The sequence below is a fragment of the Sphaeramia orbicularis genome, unplaced genomic scaffold, assembly GCF_902148855.1.
Source record: "Sphaeramia orbicularis unplaced genomic scaffold, fSphaOr1.1, whole genome shotgun sequence".
In the NCBI taxonomy this organism is placed as follows: Eukaryota; Metazoa; Chordata; class Actinopteri; order Kurtiformes; family Apogonidae; genus Sphaeramia; species Sphaeramia orbicularis.
In genome coordinates, this window is record NW_021941449.1 from 12,501 (window position 1) to 29,952 (window position 17,452).

Here is a 17,452-nt window from a genome sequence, read left to right on the forward strand (position 1 = left end):
CTGTTCGTTTTTGCAAAATTTTTGAACATGTCCAAATTTTTCTTTGTAAATGTAAATATTTTTATGTATTTACACTAAAACAAAGTATAATTTTGTATTTTAAAAAAAAAGTGAATATTCTGCACAAATATGACCAACATGAAATGTTTAATGAAAAATAAGTGTAATTTTACCATTATTCTGCCTGTTATTAAATGTTTTGTGTATTTGTAAGTTGTAATGTACATGTGTAAATGATAAACTGAGGCAGATTATTGTTAAAATTGCATTTATTTTTCTTAAGAAATTCCAGGGTTTCATGTTATTCATATTATTTTTAAAGAATACTTTGTAAATGTAAACCCTTTCATATGTAATTTTACTATTTTCACTCTAAAACATAGAGAAAAGTTTGTCTTTGTCATTATTTCCAGTTTACTATGTTACTGTATGAACTGTATGACCTTTGACCCCCTGCTCAGTTACCTCAGGGTTAAAGGGGACGGATGACTCTTGACCTGCTGTGTTTTCAGATCACCCCCATCTTAGGCCTCGTTGGACTGGTGTTGTTCATCTGTTTCTGCCCAAACCCGCCCAGAGGAGCTGCAGAAACCCACGGACATGGAATGAGCGCACACACCTCGTACCTGGACGACGTCAAGTATCTGCTGCGAAAGTAGGTGTGAAAAAACTGACCACAGGGTTAGGGCCTTTAGGGTTAGGGCCTGTGGGGTTAGGGCCTTTAGGGTTAGGGCCTGTGGGGTTAGGGCCTTTAGGGTTAGGGCCTGTGGGGTTAGGGCCTGTGGGGTTAGGGTCTGTGGGGTTAGGGTCTGTGGGGTTAGGGCCTGTGGGGTTAGGGCCTGTGGGGTTAGGGCCTGTGGGGTTAGGGCCTGTGGGGTTAGGGCCTTTAGGGTTAGGGCCTGTGGGGTTAGGGCCTGTGGGGTTAGGGTCTGTGGGGTTAGGGCCTGTAGGGTTAGGGTCTGTGGGGTTAGGGTCTGTGGGGTTAGGGCCTTTAGGGTTAGGGCCTGTGGGGTTAGGGCCTGTGGGGTTAGGGCCTGTGGGGTTAGGGCCTGTGGGGTTAGGGCCTTTAGGGTTAGGGCCTGTGGGGTTAGGGCCTGTGGGGTTAGGGTCTGTGGGGTTAGGGCCTTTAGGGTTAGGGCCTGTGGGGTTAGGGCCTTTAGGGTTAGGGCCTTTAGGGTTAGGGTCTGTGGGGTTAGGGCCTGTGGGGTTAGGGCCATTAGGGTTAGGGCCTGTGGGGTTAGGGCCTGTGGGGTTAGGGCCTGTGGGGTTAGGGCCTTTAGGGTTAGGGCCTGTGGGGTTAGGGCCTTTAGGGTTAGGGCCTGTGGGGTTAGGGCCTGTGGGGTTAGGGCCTGTGGGGTTAGGGCCTTTAGGGTTAGGGCCTGTGGGGTTAGGGCCTGTGGGGTTAGGGCCTTTAGGGTTAGGGCCTGTGGGGTTAGGGCCTGTGGGGTTAGGGCCTTTAGGGTTAGGGCCTGTGGGGTTAGGGCCTGTGGGGTTAGGGCCTGTGGGGTTAGGGCCTGTGGGGTTAGGGCCTTTAGGGTTAGGGCCTGTGGGGTTAGGGCCTGTGGGGTTAGGGCCTTTAGGGTTAGGGCCTGTGGGGTTAGGGCCTGTGGGGTTAGGGCCTGTGGGGTTAGGGCCTTTAGGGTTAGGGTCTGTGGGGTTAGGGCCTTTAGGGTTAGGGCCTGTGGGGTTAGGGCCTGTGGGGTTAGGGTCTGTGGGGTTAGGGCCTGTGGGGTTAGGGTCTGTGGGGTTAGGGCCTGTGGGGTTAGGGTCTGTGGGGTTAGGGCCTGTGGGGTTAGGGTCTGTGGGGTTAGGGCCTTTAGGGTTAGGGTCTGTGGGGTTAGGGCCTGTGGGTTAGGGCCTGTGGGGTTAGGGCCTGTGGGGTTAGGGCCTTTAGGGTTAGGGCCTTTAGGGTTAGGGCCTGTGGGGTAAGGGCCTGTGGGGTTAGGGCCTTTAGGGTTAGGGCCTGTGGGGTTAGGGCCTTTAGGGTTAGGGCCTGTGGGGTTAGGGCCTTTAGGGTTAGGGCCTGTGGGGTTAGGGCCTGTGGGTAGGGTTGGGGTTAGGGCCTGTGGGGTTAGGGTCTGTGGGGTTAGGGCCTGTGGGGTTAGGGTCTGTGGGGTTAGGGCCTGTGGGGTTAGGGTCTGTGGGGTTAGGGCCTTTAGGGTTAGGGTCTGTGGGGTTAGGGCCTGTGGGGTTAGGGCCTTTAGGGTTAGGGCCTTTAGGGTTAGGGCCTGTGGGGTTAGGGCCTGTGGGGTTAGGGTCTGTGGGGTTAGGGCCTGTGGGGTTAGGGCCTGTGGGGTTAGGGCCTGTGGGGTTAGGGCCTGTGGGGTTAGGGTCTGTGGGGTTAGGGTCTGTGGGGTTAGGGCCTGTGGGGTTAGGGCCTGTGGGGTTAGGGTCTGTGGGGTTAGGGCCTGTGGGGTTAGGGCCTTTAGGGTTAGGGCCTTTAGGGTTAGGGCCTGTGGGGTTAGGGCCTTTAGGGTTAGGGCCTGTGGGGTTAGGGCCTGTGGGGTTAGGGCCTGTGGGGTTAGGGCCTTTAGGGTTAGGGCCTGTGGGGTTAGGGCCTGTGGGGTTAGGGCCTTTAGGGTTAGGGCCTGTGGGGTTAGGGCCTGTGGGGTTAGGGCCTGTGGGGTTAGGGCCTTTAGGGTTAGGGCCTGTGGGGTTAGGGCCTTTAGGGTTAGGGCCTTTAGGGTTAGGGCCTGTGGGGTTAGGGCCTGTGGGGTTAGGGCCTGTGGGGTTAGGGCCTTTAGGGTTAGGGCCTGTGGGGTTAGGGCCTGTGGGGTTAGGGCCTGTGGGGTTAGGGCCTGTGGGGTTAGGGCCTTTAGGGTTAGGGCCTTTAGGGTTAGGGCCTGTGGGGTTAGGGCCTTTAGGGTTAGGGCCTGTGGGGTTAGGGCCTGTGGGGTTAGGGCCTTTAGGGTTAGGGCCTGTGGGGTTAGGGCCTTTAGGGTTAGGGCCTGTGGGGTTAGGGCCTGTGGGGTTAGGGCCTGTGGGGTTAGGGCCTTTAGGGTTAGGGCCTGTGGGGTTAGGGCGTTTAGGGTTAGGGCCTGTGGGGTTAGGGCCTTAAGGGTTAGGGCCTGTGGGGTTAGGGCCTGTGGGGTTAGGGCCTTTAGGGTTAGGGCCTGTGGGGTTAGGGCCTGTGGGGTTAGGGCCTTTAGGGTTAGGGCCTGTGGGGTTAGGGCCTTTAGGGTTAGGGCCTGTGGGGTTAGGGCCTGTGGGGTTAGGGCCTTTAGGGTTAGGGCCTGTGGGGTTAGGGCCTTTAGGGTTAGGGCCTTTAGGGTTAGGGCCTGTGGGGTTAGGGCCTGTGGGGTTAGGGCCTGTGGGGTTAGGGCCTTTAGGGTTAGGGCCTGTGGGGTTAGGGCCTTTAGGGTTAGGGCCTGTGGGGTTAGGGCCTTTAGGGTTAGGGCCTTTAGGGTTAGGGCCTGTGGGGTTAGGGCCTGTGGGGTTAGGGCCTGTGGGGTTAGGGCCTTTAGGGTTAGGGCCTTTAGGGTTAGGGCCTGTGGGGTTAGGGCCTTTAGGGTTAGGGCCTGTGGGGTTAGGGCCTGTGGGGTTAGGGCCTGTGGGGTTAGGGCCTTTAGGGTTAGGGCCTGTGGGGTTAGGGCCTTTAGGGTTAGGGCCTTTAGGGTTAGGGCCTGTGGGGTTAGGGCCTTTAGGGTTAGGGCCTTTAGGGTTAGGGTCTGTGGGATTAGGGCCTGTGGGGTTAGTGCCTGTGGGGTTAGGGCCTTTAGGGTTAGGGCCTTTAGGGTTAGGGCCTGTGGGGTTAGGGCCTGTGGGGTTAGGGCCTTTAGGGTTAGGGCCTTTAGGGTTAGGGCCTGTGGGGTTAGGGCCTTTAGGGTTAGGGCCTGTGGGGTTAGGGCCTGTGGGGTTAGGGCCTTTAGGGTTAGGGCCTTTAGGGTTAGGGCCTGTGGGGTTAGGGCCTTTAGGGTTAGGGCCTGTGGGGTTAGGGGCTTTAGGTTAAGGACCTTTTAACCCTGAAAACAGACCACAGGGTTAGGGCCTTTAGGGTTAGGGTTAGGGCCTGTAGGGTTAGGGCCTTTAGGTTTAGGACTTGAAGGGTTAGGGCCTGTAGGGTTAGGGCCTTTTAACCCTGACAACAGACCAAAGGGTTAGGGTCTTTAGGGTTAGGGCCTTTTGGTTTAAGGTCAGGGCGTGAAGGGTTAGGGCCTTTAAACCCTGTAAACGGACAAAAGGGTGTCATGTTTAAGGCCTTTTAACCCTGAAAACCGACCAAAGGGTGTCATGTTTAAGGCCTTTTAACCCTGAAAACGGACCAAAGGGAGTCGTGTTTAAGGCCTTTTAACCCTGAAAACCGACCAAAGGGAGTCGTGTTTAAGGCCTTTCAACCCTGAATACGGACCAAAGGGAGTCCTGTTTAAGGCCTTTTAACCCTGACAATGGCCCAAAGGGAGTCCTGTTTAAGGCCTTTTAACCCTGACAATGGCCCAAAGGGAGTCATGTTTAAGGACTTCTAACCCTGAAAATGGACCAAAGGGAGTCGTGTTTAAGGCCTTTTAACGCTGACAATGGCCCAAAGGCAGTCCTGTTTAAGGCCTTTAAACCCTGACAATGGCCAAAAGGGAGTCATATTTAAGGCCTTTTAACCCTGACAATGGCCCAAAGGGAGTCATGTTTAAGGACTTCTAACCCTGAAAATGGACCAAAGGGAGTGGTGTTTAAGGCCATTTAACCTTGACAATGGCCCAAAGGGAGTCATGTTTAAGGCCTTTTAACCCTGACAATGGCCCAAAGGGAGTCATGTTTAAGGCCTTTTAACCCTGACAATGGACCAAAGGGAGTCCTGTTTAAGGCCTTTTAACCCTGACAATGGCCCAAAGGGAGTCCTGTTTAAGGCCTTTTAACCCTGAAAATGGACCAAAGGGAGTCCTGTTTAAGGCCTTTTAACCCTGAAAATGGCCCAAAGGGAGTCCTGTTTAACGCCTTTTAACCCTGAAAATGGACCAAAGGGAGTCCTGTTTAAGGCCTTTTAACCCTGACAATGGCCCAAAGGGAGTCCTGTTTAAGGCCTTTTAACCCTAAAAACGGACCAAAGGGAGTGGTGTTAAAAACCTTTTAACCCTGAAAACGGACAAAAGGGAGTCGTGTTTAAGGCCTTTTAACCCTGAAAAAGGACCAAAGGGAGTCGTGTTTAAGGCCTTTTAACCCTGACAATGGCCCAAAGGGAGTCCTGTTTAAGGCCTTTTAACCCTGACAACGGCCCAAAGGGAGTCATGTTTAAAGACTTCTAACCCTGAAAACGGACCAAAAGGAGTCATGTTTAAGGCCTTTTAACCCTGAAAATGGACCAAAGGGAGTCGTGTTTAAGGCCTTTTAACCCTGAAAATGGACCAAAAGGAGTCGTGTTTAAGGCCTTTTAACCCTAACAATGGCCCAAAGGGAGTCATGTTTAAGGACTTCTAACTCTGAAAATGGACCAAAGGGAGTCATGTTTAAGGCCTTTTAACCCTGACAATGGCCCAAAGGGAGTCCTGTTTAAGGCCTTTTAACCCTGAAAACGGACCAAAGGGAGTCCTGTTTAAGGCCTTTTAACCCTGAAAACGGACCAAAGGGAGTCGTGTTTAAGGCCTTTTAACCGTGAAAACGGACCAAAGGGAGTCGTGTTTAAGGCCTTTCAACCCTGAATACGGACCAAAGGGAGTCCTGTTTAAGGCCTTTTAACCCTGACAATGGCCCAAAGGGAGTCCTGTTTAAGGCCTTTTAACCCTGACAATGGCCCAAAGGGAGTCATGTTTAAGGCCTTTTAACCCTAACAATGGCCAATAGGGAGTCATGTTTAAGGACTTCTAACTCTGAAAATGGACCAAAGGGAGTCATGTTTAAGGACTTCTAACCCTGAAAATTGACCAAAGGGAGTCCTGTTTAAGGCCTTTTAACCGTGAAAACGGACCAAAGGGAGTCGTGTTTAAGGCCTTTCAACCCTGAATACGGACCAAAGGGAGTCCTGTTTAAGGCCTTTTAACCCTGACAATGGCCCAAAGGGAGTCCTGTTTAAAGCCTTTTAACCCTGACAATGGCCCAAAGGGAGTCATGTTTAAGGACTTCTAACCCTGAAAATGGACCAAAGGGAGTGGTGTTTAAGGCCTTTTAACCCTGACAATGGCCAAAACGGAGTCATGTTTAAGGACTTCTAACTCTGAAAATGGACCAAAGGGAGTCATGTTTAAAGCCTTTTAACCCTGAAAACGGACCAAAGGGAGTCCTGTTTAAGGCCTTTTAACCCTGAAAACGGACCAAAGGGAGTCCTGTTTAAGGCCTTTTAACCCTGACAATGGCCCAAAGGGAGTCCTGTTTAAGGACTTCTAACCCTGAAAATGGACCAAATGGAGTCATGTTTAAAGACTTCTAACCCTGAAAATGGACCAAAGGGAGTCCTGTTTAAGGCCTTTTAACCCTGAAAAAGGACCAAAGGGAGTCGTGTTTAAGGCCTCTTAACCCTGACAATGGCCCAAAGGGAGTCCTGTTTAAGGCCTTTTAACCCTGACAATGGCCCAAAGGGAGTCATGTTTAAAGACTTCTAACCCTGAAAACGGACCAAAAGGAGTCATGTTTAAGGCCTTTTACCCCTGAAAATGGACCAAAGGGAGTCGTGCTTAAGGCCTTTTAACCCTGAAAATGGACCAAAGGGAGTCGTGTTTAAGGCCTTTTAACCCTGAAAATGGACCAAAGGGAGTCGTGTTTAAGGCCTTTTACCCCTGAAAACGGACCAAAGGGAGTCGTGTTTAAGGCCTTTTAACCCTGACAATGGCCCAAAGGGAGTCATGTTTAAGGACTTCTAACCCTGAAAATGGCCCAAAGGGAGTCATGTTTAAGGACTTCTAACTCTGAAAATGGACCAAAGGGAGTCCTGTTTAAGGCCTTTTAACCCTGACAATGGCCCAAAGGGAGTCCTGTTTAAGGACTTCTAACTCTGAAAATGGACCAAAGGGAGTCGTGTTTAAGGCCTTTTACCCCTGAAAACGGACCAAAGGGAGTCCTGTTTAAGGCCTTTTACCCCTGAAAACTGACCAAAGGGAGTCGTGTTTAAGGCCTTTTAACCCTGAAAACGGACCAAAGGGAGTCGTGTTTTAGGCCTTTTAACCCTGAAAACTGACCAAAGGGAGTCGTGTTTAAGGCCTTTTAACCCTGAAAATGGCCCAAAGGGAGTCGTGTTTAAGGCCTTTTAGCCCTGACAATGGCCCAAAGGGAGTCATGTTTAAGGCCTTTTAACCCTGACAATGGCCCAAAGGGAGTCGTGTTTAAGGCCTTTTAACCCTGAAAACGGACCAAAGGGAGTCGTGTTTAAGGCCTTTCAACCCTGAATACGGACCAAAGGGAGTCCTGTTTAAGGCCTTTTAACCCTGACAATGGCCCAAAGGGAGTCCTGTTTAAGGCCTTTTAACCCTGACAATGGCCCAAAGGGAGTCATGTTTAAGGCCTTTTAACCCTGACAATGGCCCAAAGGGAGTCCTGTTTAAGGCCTTTTAACCCTGACAATGGCCCAAAGGGAGTCCTGTTTAAGGCCTTTTGACCCTGAAAACGGACCAAAGGGAGTCATGTTTAAGGCCTTTTAACCCTGACAATGGCCCAAAGGGAGTCGTGTTTAAGGCCTTTTAACCCTGAAAACGGACCAAAGGGAGTCGTGTTTAAGGCCTTTCAACCCTGAATACGGACCAAAGGGAGTCCTGTTCAAGGCCTTTTAACCCTGACAATGGCCCAAAGGGAGTCCTGTTTAAGGCCTTTTAACCCTGACAATGGCCCAAAGGGAGTCATGTTTAAGGCCTTTTAACCCTGACAATGGCCCAAAGGGAGTCCTGTTTAAGGCCTTTTAACCCTGAAAATGGCCCAAAGGGAGTCCTGTTTAAGGCCTTTTAACCCTGAAAATGGCCCAAAGGGAGTCCTGTTTAAGGCCTTTTAACTCTGAAAACGGACTTAAGGGAGTCCTGTTTAAGGCCTTTTAACCCTGAAAACGGCCCAAAGGGAGTCCTGTTTAAGGCCTTTTAACCCTGACAATGGCCCAAAGGGAGTCCTGTTTAAGGCCTTTTAACCCTGACAATGGCCCAAAGGGAGTCTTGTTTAAGGCCTTTTAACCCTGACAATGGCCCAAAGGGAGTCGTGTTTAAGGCCTTTTAACCCTGAAAATGGCCCAAAGGGAGTCCTGTTTTAGGCCTTTTAACCCTGACAATGGCCCAAAGGGAGTCCTGTTTAAGGCCTTTTAATCCTGAAAATTGACCAAAGGGAGTCCTGTTTAAGGCCTTTTAACCCTGAAAACGGATCAAAGGGAGTCCATGTTTAAGGCCTTTTAACCCTGAAGTCCTGTTTAAGGGCCTTTTAACTCTGAAAACGGACTTAAGGGAGTCCTGTTTAAGGCCTTTTAACCCTGAAAACGGACCAAAGGGAGTCCTGTTTAAGGCCTTTTAACCCTGACAATGGCCCAAAGGGAGTCCTATTTAAGGCCTTTTAACCCTGAAAACGGACCAAAGGGAGTCCTGTTTAAGGCCTTTTAACCCTGACAATGGACCAAAGGGAGTCCTGTTTAAGGCCTTTTAACCCTGACAATGGCCCAAAGGGAATCGTGTTTAAGGCCTTTTAACCCTGAAAATGGCCCAAAGGGAGTCGTGTTTAAGGCCTTTTAACCCTGAAAACGGACCAAAGGGAGTCCTGTTTAAGGCCTTTTAACCCTGACAATGGCCCAAAGGGAGTCTTGTTTAAGGCCTTTTAACCCTGACAATGGACCAAAGGGAGTGCTGTTTAAGGCCTTTTAACCCTGACAATGGCCCAAACGGAGTCATGTTTAAGGCCTTTTAACCCTGAAAATGGACCAAAGGGAGTCCTGTTTAAGGCCTTTTAACCCTGAAAATGGCCCAAAGGGAGTCCTGTTTAAGGCCTTTTAACCCTGAAAATGGCCCAAAGGGAGTCCTGTTTAAGGCCTTTTAACCCTGAAAACGGCCCAAAGGGAGTCCTATTTAAGGCCTTTTAACCCTGAAAATGGACCAAAGGGAGTCCTGTTTAAGGCCTTTTAACCCTGAAAACGGACCAAAGGGAGTCCTGTTTAAGGCCTTTTAACCCTGACAATGGACCAAAGGGAGTCGTGTTTAAGGCCTTTTAACCCTGACAATGGCCCAAAGGGAGTCGTGTTTAAGGCCTTTTAACCCTGAAAATGGCCCAAAGGGAGTCGTGTTTAAGGCCTTTTAACCCTGAAAACGGACCAAAGGGAGTCCTGTTTAAGGCCTTTTAACCCTGACAATGGCCCAAAGGGAGTCTTGTTTAAGGCCTTTTAACCCTGACAATGGCCCAAAGGGAGTCGTGTTTAAGGCCTTTTAACCCTGAAAATGGCCCAAAGGGAGTCCTGTTTAAGGCCTTTTAACCCTGAAAACGGCCCAAAGGGAGTCCTGTTTAAGGCCTTTTAACCCTGAAAATGGCCCAAAGGGAGTCCTGTTTAAGGCCTTTTAACCCTGAAAATGGACCAAAGGGAGTCCTGTTTAAGGCCTTTTAACCCTGAAAATGGACCAAAGGGAGTCCTGTTTAAGGCCTTTTAACCCTGACAATGGCCCAAAGGGAGTCTTGTTTAAGGCCTTTTAACCCTGACAATGGCCCAAAGGGAGTCCTGTTTAAGGCCTTTTAACCCTGAAAATGGCCCAAAGGGAGTCCTGTTTAAGGCCTTTTAACCCTGAAAACGGCCCAAAGGGAGTCCTGTTTAAGGCCTTTTAACCCTGAAAATGGACCAAAGGGAGTCCTGTTTAAGGCCTTTTAACCCTGAAAATGGACCAAAGGGAGTCCTGTTTAAGGCCTTTTAACCCTGAAAATGGACCAAAGGGAGTCCTGTTTAAGGCCTTTTAACCCTGAAAATGGCCCAAAGGGAGTCCTGTTTAAGGCCTTTTAACCCTGACAAGGGCCCAAAGGGAGTCGTGTTTAAGGCCTTTTAACCCTGAAAACGGACCAAAGGGAGTCCTGTTTTAGGCCTTTTAACCCTGACAATGGCCCAAAGGGAGTCCTGTTTAAGGCCTTTTAATCCTGAAAATTGACCAAAGGGAGTCCTGTTTAAGGCCTTTTAACCCTGAAAACGGATCAAAGGGAGTCATGTTTAAGGCCTTTTAACCCTGAAAACCGACCAAAGGGAGTCCTTTTTAAGGCCTTTTAACCCTGAAAATGGACCAAAGGGAGTCCTGTTTCAGGCCTTTTAACCCTGAAAACGGACCAAAGGGAGTCCTGTTTAAGGCCTTTTAACCCTGAAAACGGCCCAAAGGGAGTCCTGTTTAAGGCCTTTTAACCCTGACAATGGCCCAAAGGGAGTCTTGTTTAAGGCCTTTTAACCCTGAAAACGGACCAAAGGGAGTCCTGTTTAAGGCCTTTTAACCCTGAAAATGGACCAAAGGGAGTCCTGTTTAAGGCCTTTTAACCCTGAAAATGGCCCAAAGGGAGTCCTGTTTAAGGCCTTTTAACCCTGAAAACGGCCCAAAGGGAGTCCTGTTTAAGGCCTTTTAACCCTGACAATGGCCCAAAGGGAGTCCTGTTTAAGGCCTTTTAACCCTGACAATGGCCCAAAGGGAGTCCTGTTTCAGGCCTTTTAACCCTGAAAACAGACCAAAGGGAGTCCTGTTTAAGGCCTTTTAACCCTGAAAACGGCCCAAAGGGAGTCCTGTTTAAGGCCTTTTAACCCTGACAATGGCCCAAAGGGAGTCTTGTTTAAGGCCTTTTAACCCTGAAAACGGACCAAAGGGAGTCCTGTTTAAGGCCTTTTAACCCTGAAAATGGACCAAAGGGAGTCCTGTTTAAGGCCTTTTAACCCTGAAAATGGCCCAAAGGGAGTCCTGTTTAAGGCCTTTTAACCCTGAAAACGGCCCAAAGGGAGTCCTGTTTAAGGCCTTTTAACCCTGACAATGGCCCAAAGGGAGTCCTGTTTAAGGCCTTTTAACCCTGAAAACGGCCCAAAGGGAGTCCTGTTTAAGGCCTTTTAACCCTGACAATGGCCCAAAGGGAGTCCTGTTTAAGGCCTTTTAACCCTGAAAATGGCCCAAAGGGAGTCCTGTTTAAGGCCTTTTAACCCTGAAAACGGCCCAAAGGGAGTCCTGTTTAAGGCCTTTTAACCCTGACAATGGCCCAAAGGGAGTCCTGTTTAAGGCCTTTTAACCCTGAAAATGGCCCAAAGGGAGTCCTGTTTAAGGCCTTTTAACCCTGAAAACGGCCCAAAGGGAGTCCTGTTTAAGGCCTTTTAACCCTGACAATGGCCCAAAGGGAGTCCTGTTTAAGGCCTTTTAACCCTGACAATGGACCAAAGGGAGTCCTGTTTAAGGCCTTTTAACCCTGAAAATGGCCCAAAGGGAGTCCTGTTTAAGGCCTTTTAACCCTGACAATGGCCCAAAGGGAGTCCTGTTTAAGGCCTTGTTACTTTGAATATGGACCAAAATGAAGTCCTGTTTAAGGCCTTTTAACCGTTACAAACCCAGCACTACTTTTATACCAGGTCCCACATGAATTTATGTCTATTCCACCTTTTAATAAGGAATTTATCACTTTTTATTATAATATTATCCTCGTTATTTCTTTTTTTTTTTTTTTTTTTTTCAAAAAAATCAGATATTTTCTCATATTTAATTCACTGATCATATAGATGTTCATTAAAGCTCAGAGTAAATTTAAAGGTTATTTCATCAAAACAGAGAAAATTGAAGAAGAATGGAGTTTTTCAGTCAAATCTATCATTAACTGAACATAAAATAAGTGTCTGCATACACTGTCATTTGTTAAACTCCATGGGTTTATTATGTTTTTCTACAATTTCATTCAGTTAGTGGCTTTTTTAAAATTTATTTATTTATTTATTGATTATCAATTTATTTTTATTTTCTTGCTTTATTCTTCATTTTATTTATTATTTTGTGTATTTTCTTATTCATTTTTGTTTTGTTTTTTTTCATGGTACTTATTATTTTGTCGGTTTATTCTATTTTTTTCATTTAAGTGATCACTGGCTTTTTTTGTTCATCTTGTTTCGTATTTTATTCGTTTTTTTTTACTTTATTTTAGCAATTTTTTTGCGTATTTTTCCACATTATTATTTTTTAAGGTTTTTTTTTGTTCATTTTGATTCATTATATATATATATATATATATATATATATATATATATATATATATATATATATATATATATATATATATATATATATATAATATGTATAAAACCAAGTGTGTCCATCTACTGTCATTGTTTTTTTTTCCTCCAGACCACATTAATGGATTGGTTCCGTGTGTTTGTTTGTTTTCAGTAAAAGCTTCGTGGGTTCCACTCTGGGTGTGACAGCCATGGCCTTCGTCCTGGGAGCGCTGGCGTTCTGGACTCCCACCTTCCTGTTCAGAGCTCAGGTCATTCAGGGACTCAAATCCCCGTGCACCGCCGAGCCCTGCAACAGCACAGACAGGTTCAGCCCGTTTACACCTGGACTCACATGGATTAACACATGAACAGAACCACACATGAACAGAACCACACATGAACAGAACCACACAGAAACAGAACCACACATGAACAGAACCACACATGAACAGAACCACACATGAACAGAACCACACAGAAACAGAACCACACATGAACAGAACCACACAGAAACAGAACCACACAGAAACAGAACCGCACATGAACAGAACCACACATGAACAGAACCACACATGAACAGAACCACACATGAACAGAACCACACAGAAACAGAACCGCACATGAACAGAACCACACATGAACAGAACCACACAGAAACAGAACCACACATGAACAGAACCACACATGAACAGAACCACACATGAACAGAACCACACAGAAACAGAACCACACATGAACAGAACCACACAGAAACAGAACCACACAGAAACAGAACCGCACATGAACAGAACCACACATGAACAGAACCACACATGAACAGAACCACACATGAACAGAACCACACAGAAACAGAACCGCACATGAACAGAACCACACATGAACAGAACCACACAGAAACAGAACCACACATGAACAGAACCACACATGAACAGAACCACACATGAACAGAACCACACAGAAACAGAACCACACATGAACAGAACCACACAGAAACAGAACCACACAGAAACAGAACCGCACATGAACAGAACCACACATGAACAGAACCACACATGAACAGAACCACACATGAACAGAACCACACAGAAACAGAACCGCACATGAACAGAACCACACATGAACAGAACCACACAGAAACAGAACCACACATGAACAGAACCACACATGAACAGAACCACACATGAACAGAACCACACAGAAACAGAACCACACATGAACAGAACCACACATGAACAGAACCACACAGAAACAGAACCACACAGAAACAGAACCGCACATGAACAGAACCACACATGAACAGAACCACACATGAACAGAACCACACAGAAACAGAACCGCACATGAACAGAACCACACATGAACAGAACCACACATGAACAGAACCACACAGAAACAGAACCGCACATGAACAGAACCGCACATGAACAGAACCACACAGAAACAGAACCACACAGAAACAGAACCGCACATGAACAGAACCACACATGAACAGAACCACACAGAAACAGAACCGCACATGAACAGAACCACACATGAACAGAACCACACAGAAACAGAACCACACATGAACAGAACCACACATGAACAGAACCACACAGAAACAGAACCACACAGAAACAGAACCACACATGAACAGAACCACACATGAACAGAACCACACAGAAACAGAACCACACATGAACAGAACCACACAGAAACAGAACCGCACATGAACAGAACCACACATGAACAGAACCACACAGACACAGAACCACACATGAACAGAACCACACAGAAACAGAACCGCACATGAACAGAACCACACATGAACAGAACCACACATGAACAGAACCACACATGAACAGAACCACACAGAAACAGAACCGCACATGAACAGAACCACACATGAACAGAACCACACATGAACAGAACCACACAGAAACAGAACCGCACATGAACAGAACCGCACATGAACAGAACCACACAGAAACAGAACCACACAGAAACAGAACCGCACATGAACAGAACCACACATGAACAGAACCACACAGAAACAGAACCGCACATGAACAGAACCACACATGAACAGAACCACACAGAAACAGAACCACACATGAACAGAACCACACATGAACAGAACCACACAGAAACAGAACCACACAGAAACAGAACCACACATGAACAGAACCACACATGAACAGAACCACACAGAAACAGAACCACACATGAACAGAACCACACAGAAACAGAACCGCACATGAACAGAACCACACATGAACAGAACCACACAGACACAGAACCACACATGAACAGAACCACACAGAAACAGAACCGCACATGAACAGAACCACACATGAACAGAACCACACAGAAACAGAACCACACATGAACAGAACCACACATGAACAGAACCACACAGAAACAGAACCACACAGAAACAGAACCGCACATGAACAGAACCGCACATGAACAGAACCGCACATGAACAGAACCACACAGAAACAGAACCACACAGAAACAGAACCACACATGAACAGAACCACACATGAACAGAACCACACAGAAACAGAACCGCACATGAACAGAACCACACATGAACAGAACCACACAGAAACAGAACCACACATGAACAGAACCACACATGAACAGAACCACACAGAAACAGAACCACACAGAAACAGAACCACACATGAACAGAACCACACATGAACAGAACCACACAGAAACAGAACCACACATGAACAGAACCACACAGAAACAGAACCGCACATGAACAGAACCACACATGAACAGAACCACACAGAAACAGAACCACACATGAACAGAACCACACAGAAACAGAACCGCACATGAACAGAACCACACATGAACAGAACCACACAGAAACAGAACCACACATGAACAGAACCACACATGAACAGAACCACACAGAAACAGAACCGCACATGAACAGAACCGCACATGAACAGAACCACACATGAACAGAACCACACAGAAACAGAACCACACATGAACAGAACCGCACATGAACAGAACCACACATGAACAGAACCACACAGAAACAGAACCACACATGAACAGAACCACACATGAACAGAACCACACATGAACAGAACCACACAGAAACAGAACCACACATGAACAGAACCACACAGAAACAGAACCGCACATGAACAGAACCACACATGAACAGAACCACACAGACACAGAACCACACATGAACAGAACCACACAGAAACAGAACCGCACATGAACAGAACCACACATGAACAGAACCACACAGAAACAGAACCACACATGAACAGAACCACACATGAACAGAACCACACAGAAACAGAACCACACAGAAACAGAACCGCACATGAACAGAACCGCACATGAACAGAACCGCACATGAACAGAACCACACAGAAACAGAACCACACAGAAACAGAACCACACATGAACAGAACCACACATGAACAGAACCACACAGAAACAGAACCGCACATGAACAGAACCACACATGAACAGAACCACACAGAAACAGAACCACACATGAACAGAACCACACATGAACAGAACCACACAGAAACAGAACCACACAGAAACAGAACCACACATGAACAGAACCACACATGAACAGAACCACACAGAAACAGAACCACACATGAACAGAACCACACAGAAACAGAACCGCACATGAACAGAACCACACATGAACAGAACCACACAGAAACAGAACCACACATGAACAGAACCACACAGAAACAGAACCGCACATGAACAGAACCACACATGAACAGAACCACACAGAAACAGAACCACACATGAACAGAACCACACATGAACAGAACCACACAGAAACAGAACCGCACATGAACAGAACCGCACATGAACAGAACCACACATGAACAGAACCACACAGAAACAGAACCACACATGAACAGAACCGCACATGAACAGAACCACACATGAACAGAACCACACAGAAACAGAACCACACATGAACAGAACCACACATGAACAGAACCACACATGAACAGAACCACACATGAACAGAACCACACAGAAACAGAACCGCACATGAACAGAACCGCACATGAACAGAACCACACAGAAACAGAACCACACAGAAACAGAACCGCACATGAACAGAACCACACAGAAACAGAACCACACAGAAACAGAACCGCACATGAACAGAACCGCACATGAACAGAACCGCACATGAACAGAACCACACAGAAACAGAACCACACAGAAACAGAACCACACATGAACAGAACCACACATGAACAGAACCACACAGAAACAGAACCACACATGAACAGAACCACACATGAACAGAACCACACAGAAACAGAACCACACATGAACAGAACCACACATGAACAGAACCACACAGAAACAGAACCACACATGAACAGAAACACACATGAACAGAACCACACATGAACAGAACCACACATGAACAGAACCACACATGAACGGAAACACACATGAACAGAACCACACATGAACAGAACCACACAGAAACAGAACCACACATGAACAGAACCACACATGAACAGAACCACACATGAACAGAACCACACAGAAACAGAACCACACATGAACAGAACCACACATGAACAGAACCACACAGAAACAGAACCACACATGAACGGAAACACACATGAACAGAACCACACATGAACAGAACCACACAGAAACAGAAACACACATGAACAGAACCACACATGAACAGAACCACACATGAACAGAACCACACAGAAACAGAACCACACATGAACAGAACCACACAGAAACAGAACCACACAGAAACAGAACCACACATGAACAGAACCACACATGAACAGAACCACACATGAACAGAACCATACAGAAACAGAACCATACAGAAACAGAACCACACATGAACAGAACCACACATGAACAGAACCACACAGAAACAGAACCACACATGAACAGAACCACACAGAAACAGAACCACACATGAACAGAACCACACATGAATAGAACCACACATGAACAGAACCACACAGAAACAGAACTACACATGAACAGAACCACACAGAAACAGACCCACACAGAAACAGACCCACACATGAACAGAACCACACATGAACAGAACCACACATGAACAGAACCACACAGAAACAGAACCACACATGAACAGAACCACACAGAAACAGAACCACACATGAACAGAACCACACATGAACAGAACCACACAGAAACAGAACCACACAGAAACAGAACCACACATGAACAGAACCACACAGAAACAGAACCACACATGAACAGAACCACACATGAACAGAACCACACAGAAACAGAACCACACATGAACAGAACCACACATGAACAGAACCACACAGAAACAGAACCACACATGAACAGAACCAC

At 47.1% G+C, this 17,452-nt stretch overlaps 1 protein-coding gene across 1 annotated transcript in view; it reads left to right on the top strand.

The window, feature by feature from the left end:
- LOC115415784 (protein spinster homolog 3-like) overlaps positions 1-17,452 on the top strand; it is a gene marked incomplete at its 3' end in the record, with an annotated part of 32,539 nt that overhangs the window by 5,767 nt on the left and 9,320 nt on the right. The window contains exons 4-5 of the mRNA XM_030129421.1: positions 513-655; positions 12,255-12,407. Coding sequence (XP_029985281.1) covers positions 513-655; positions 12,255-12,407 — 296 coding nt within the window. The remainder of the gene's footprint in view (positions 1-512; positions 656-12,254; positions 12,408-17,452) is intronic.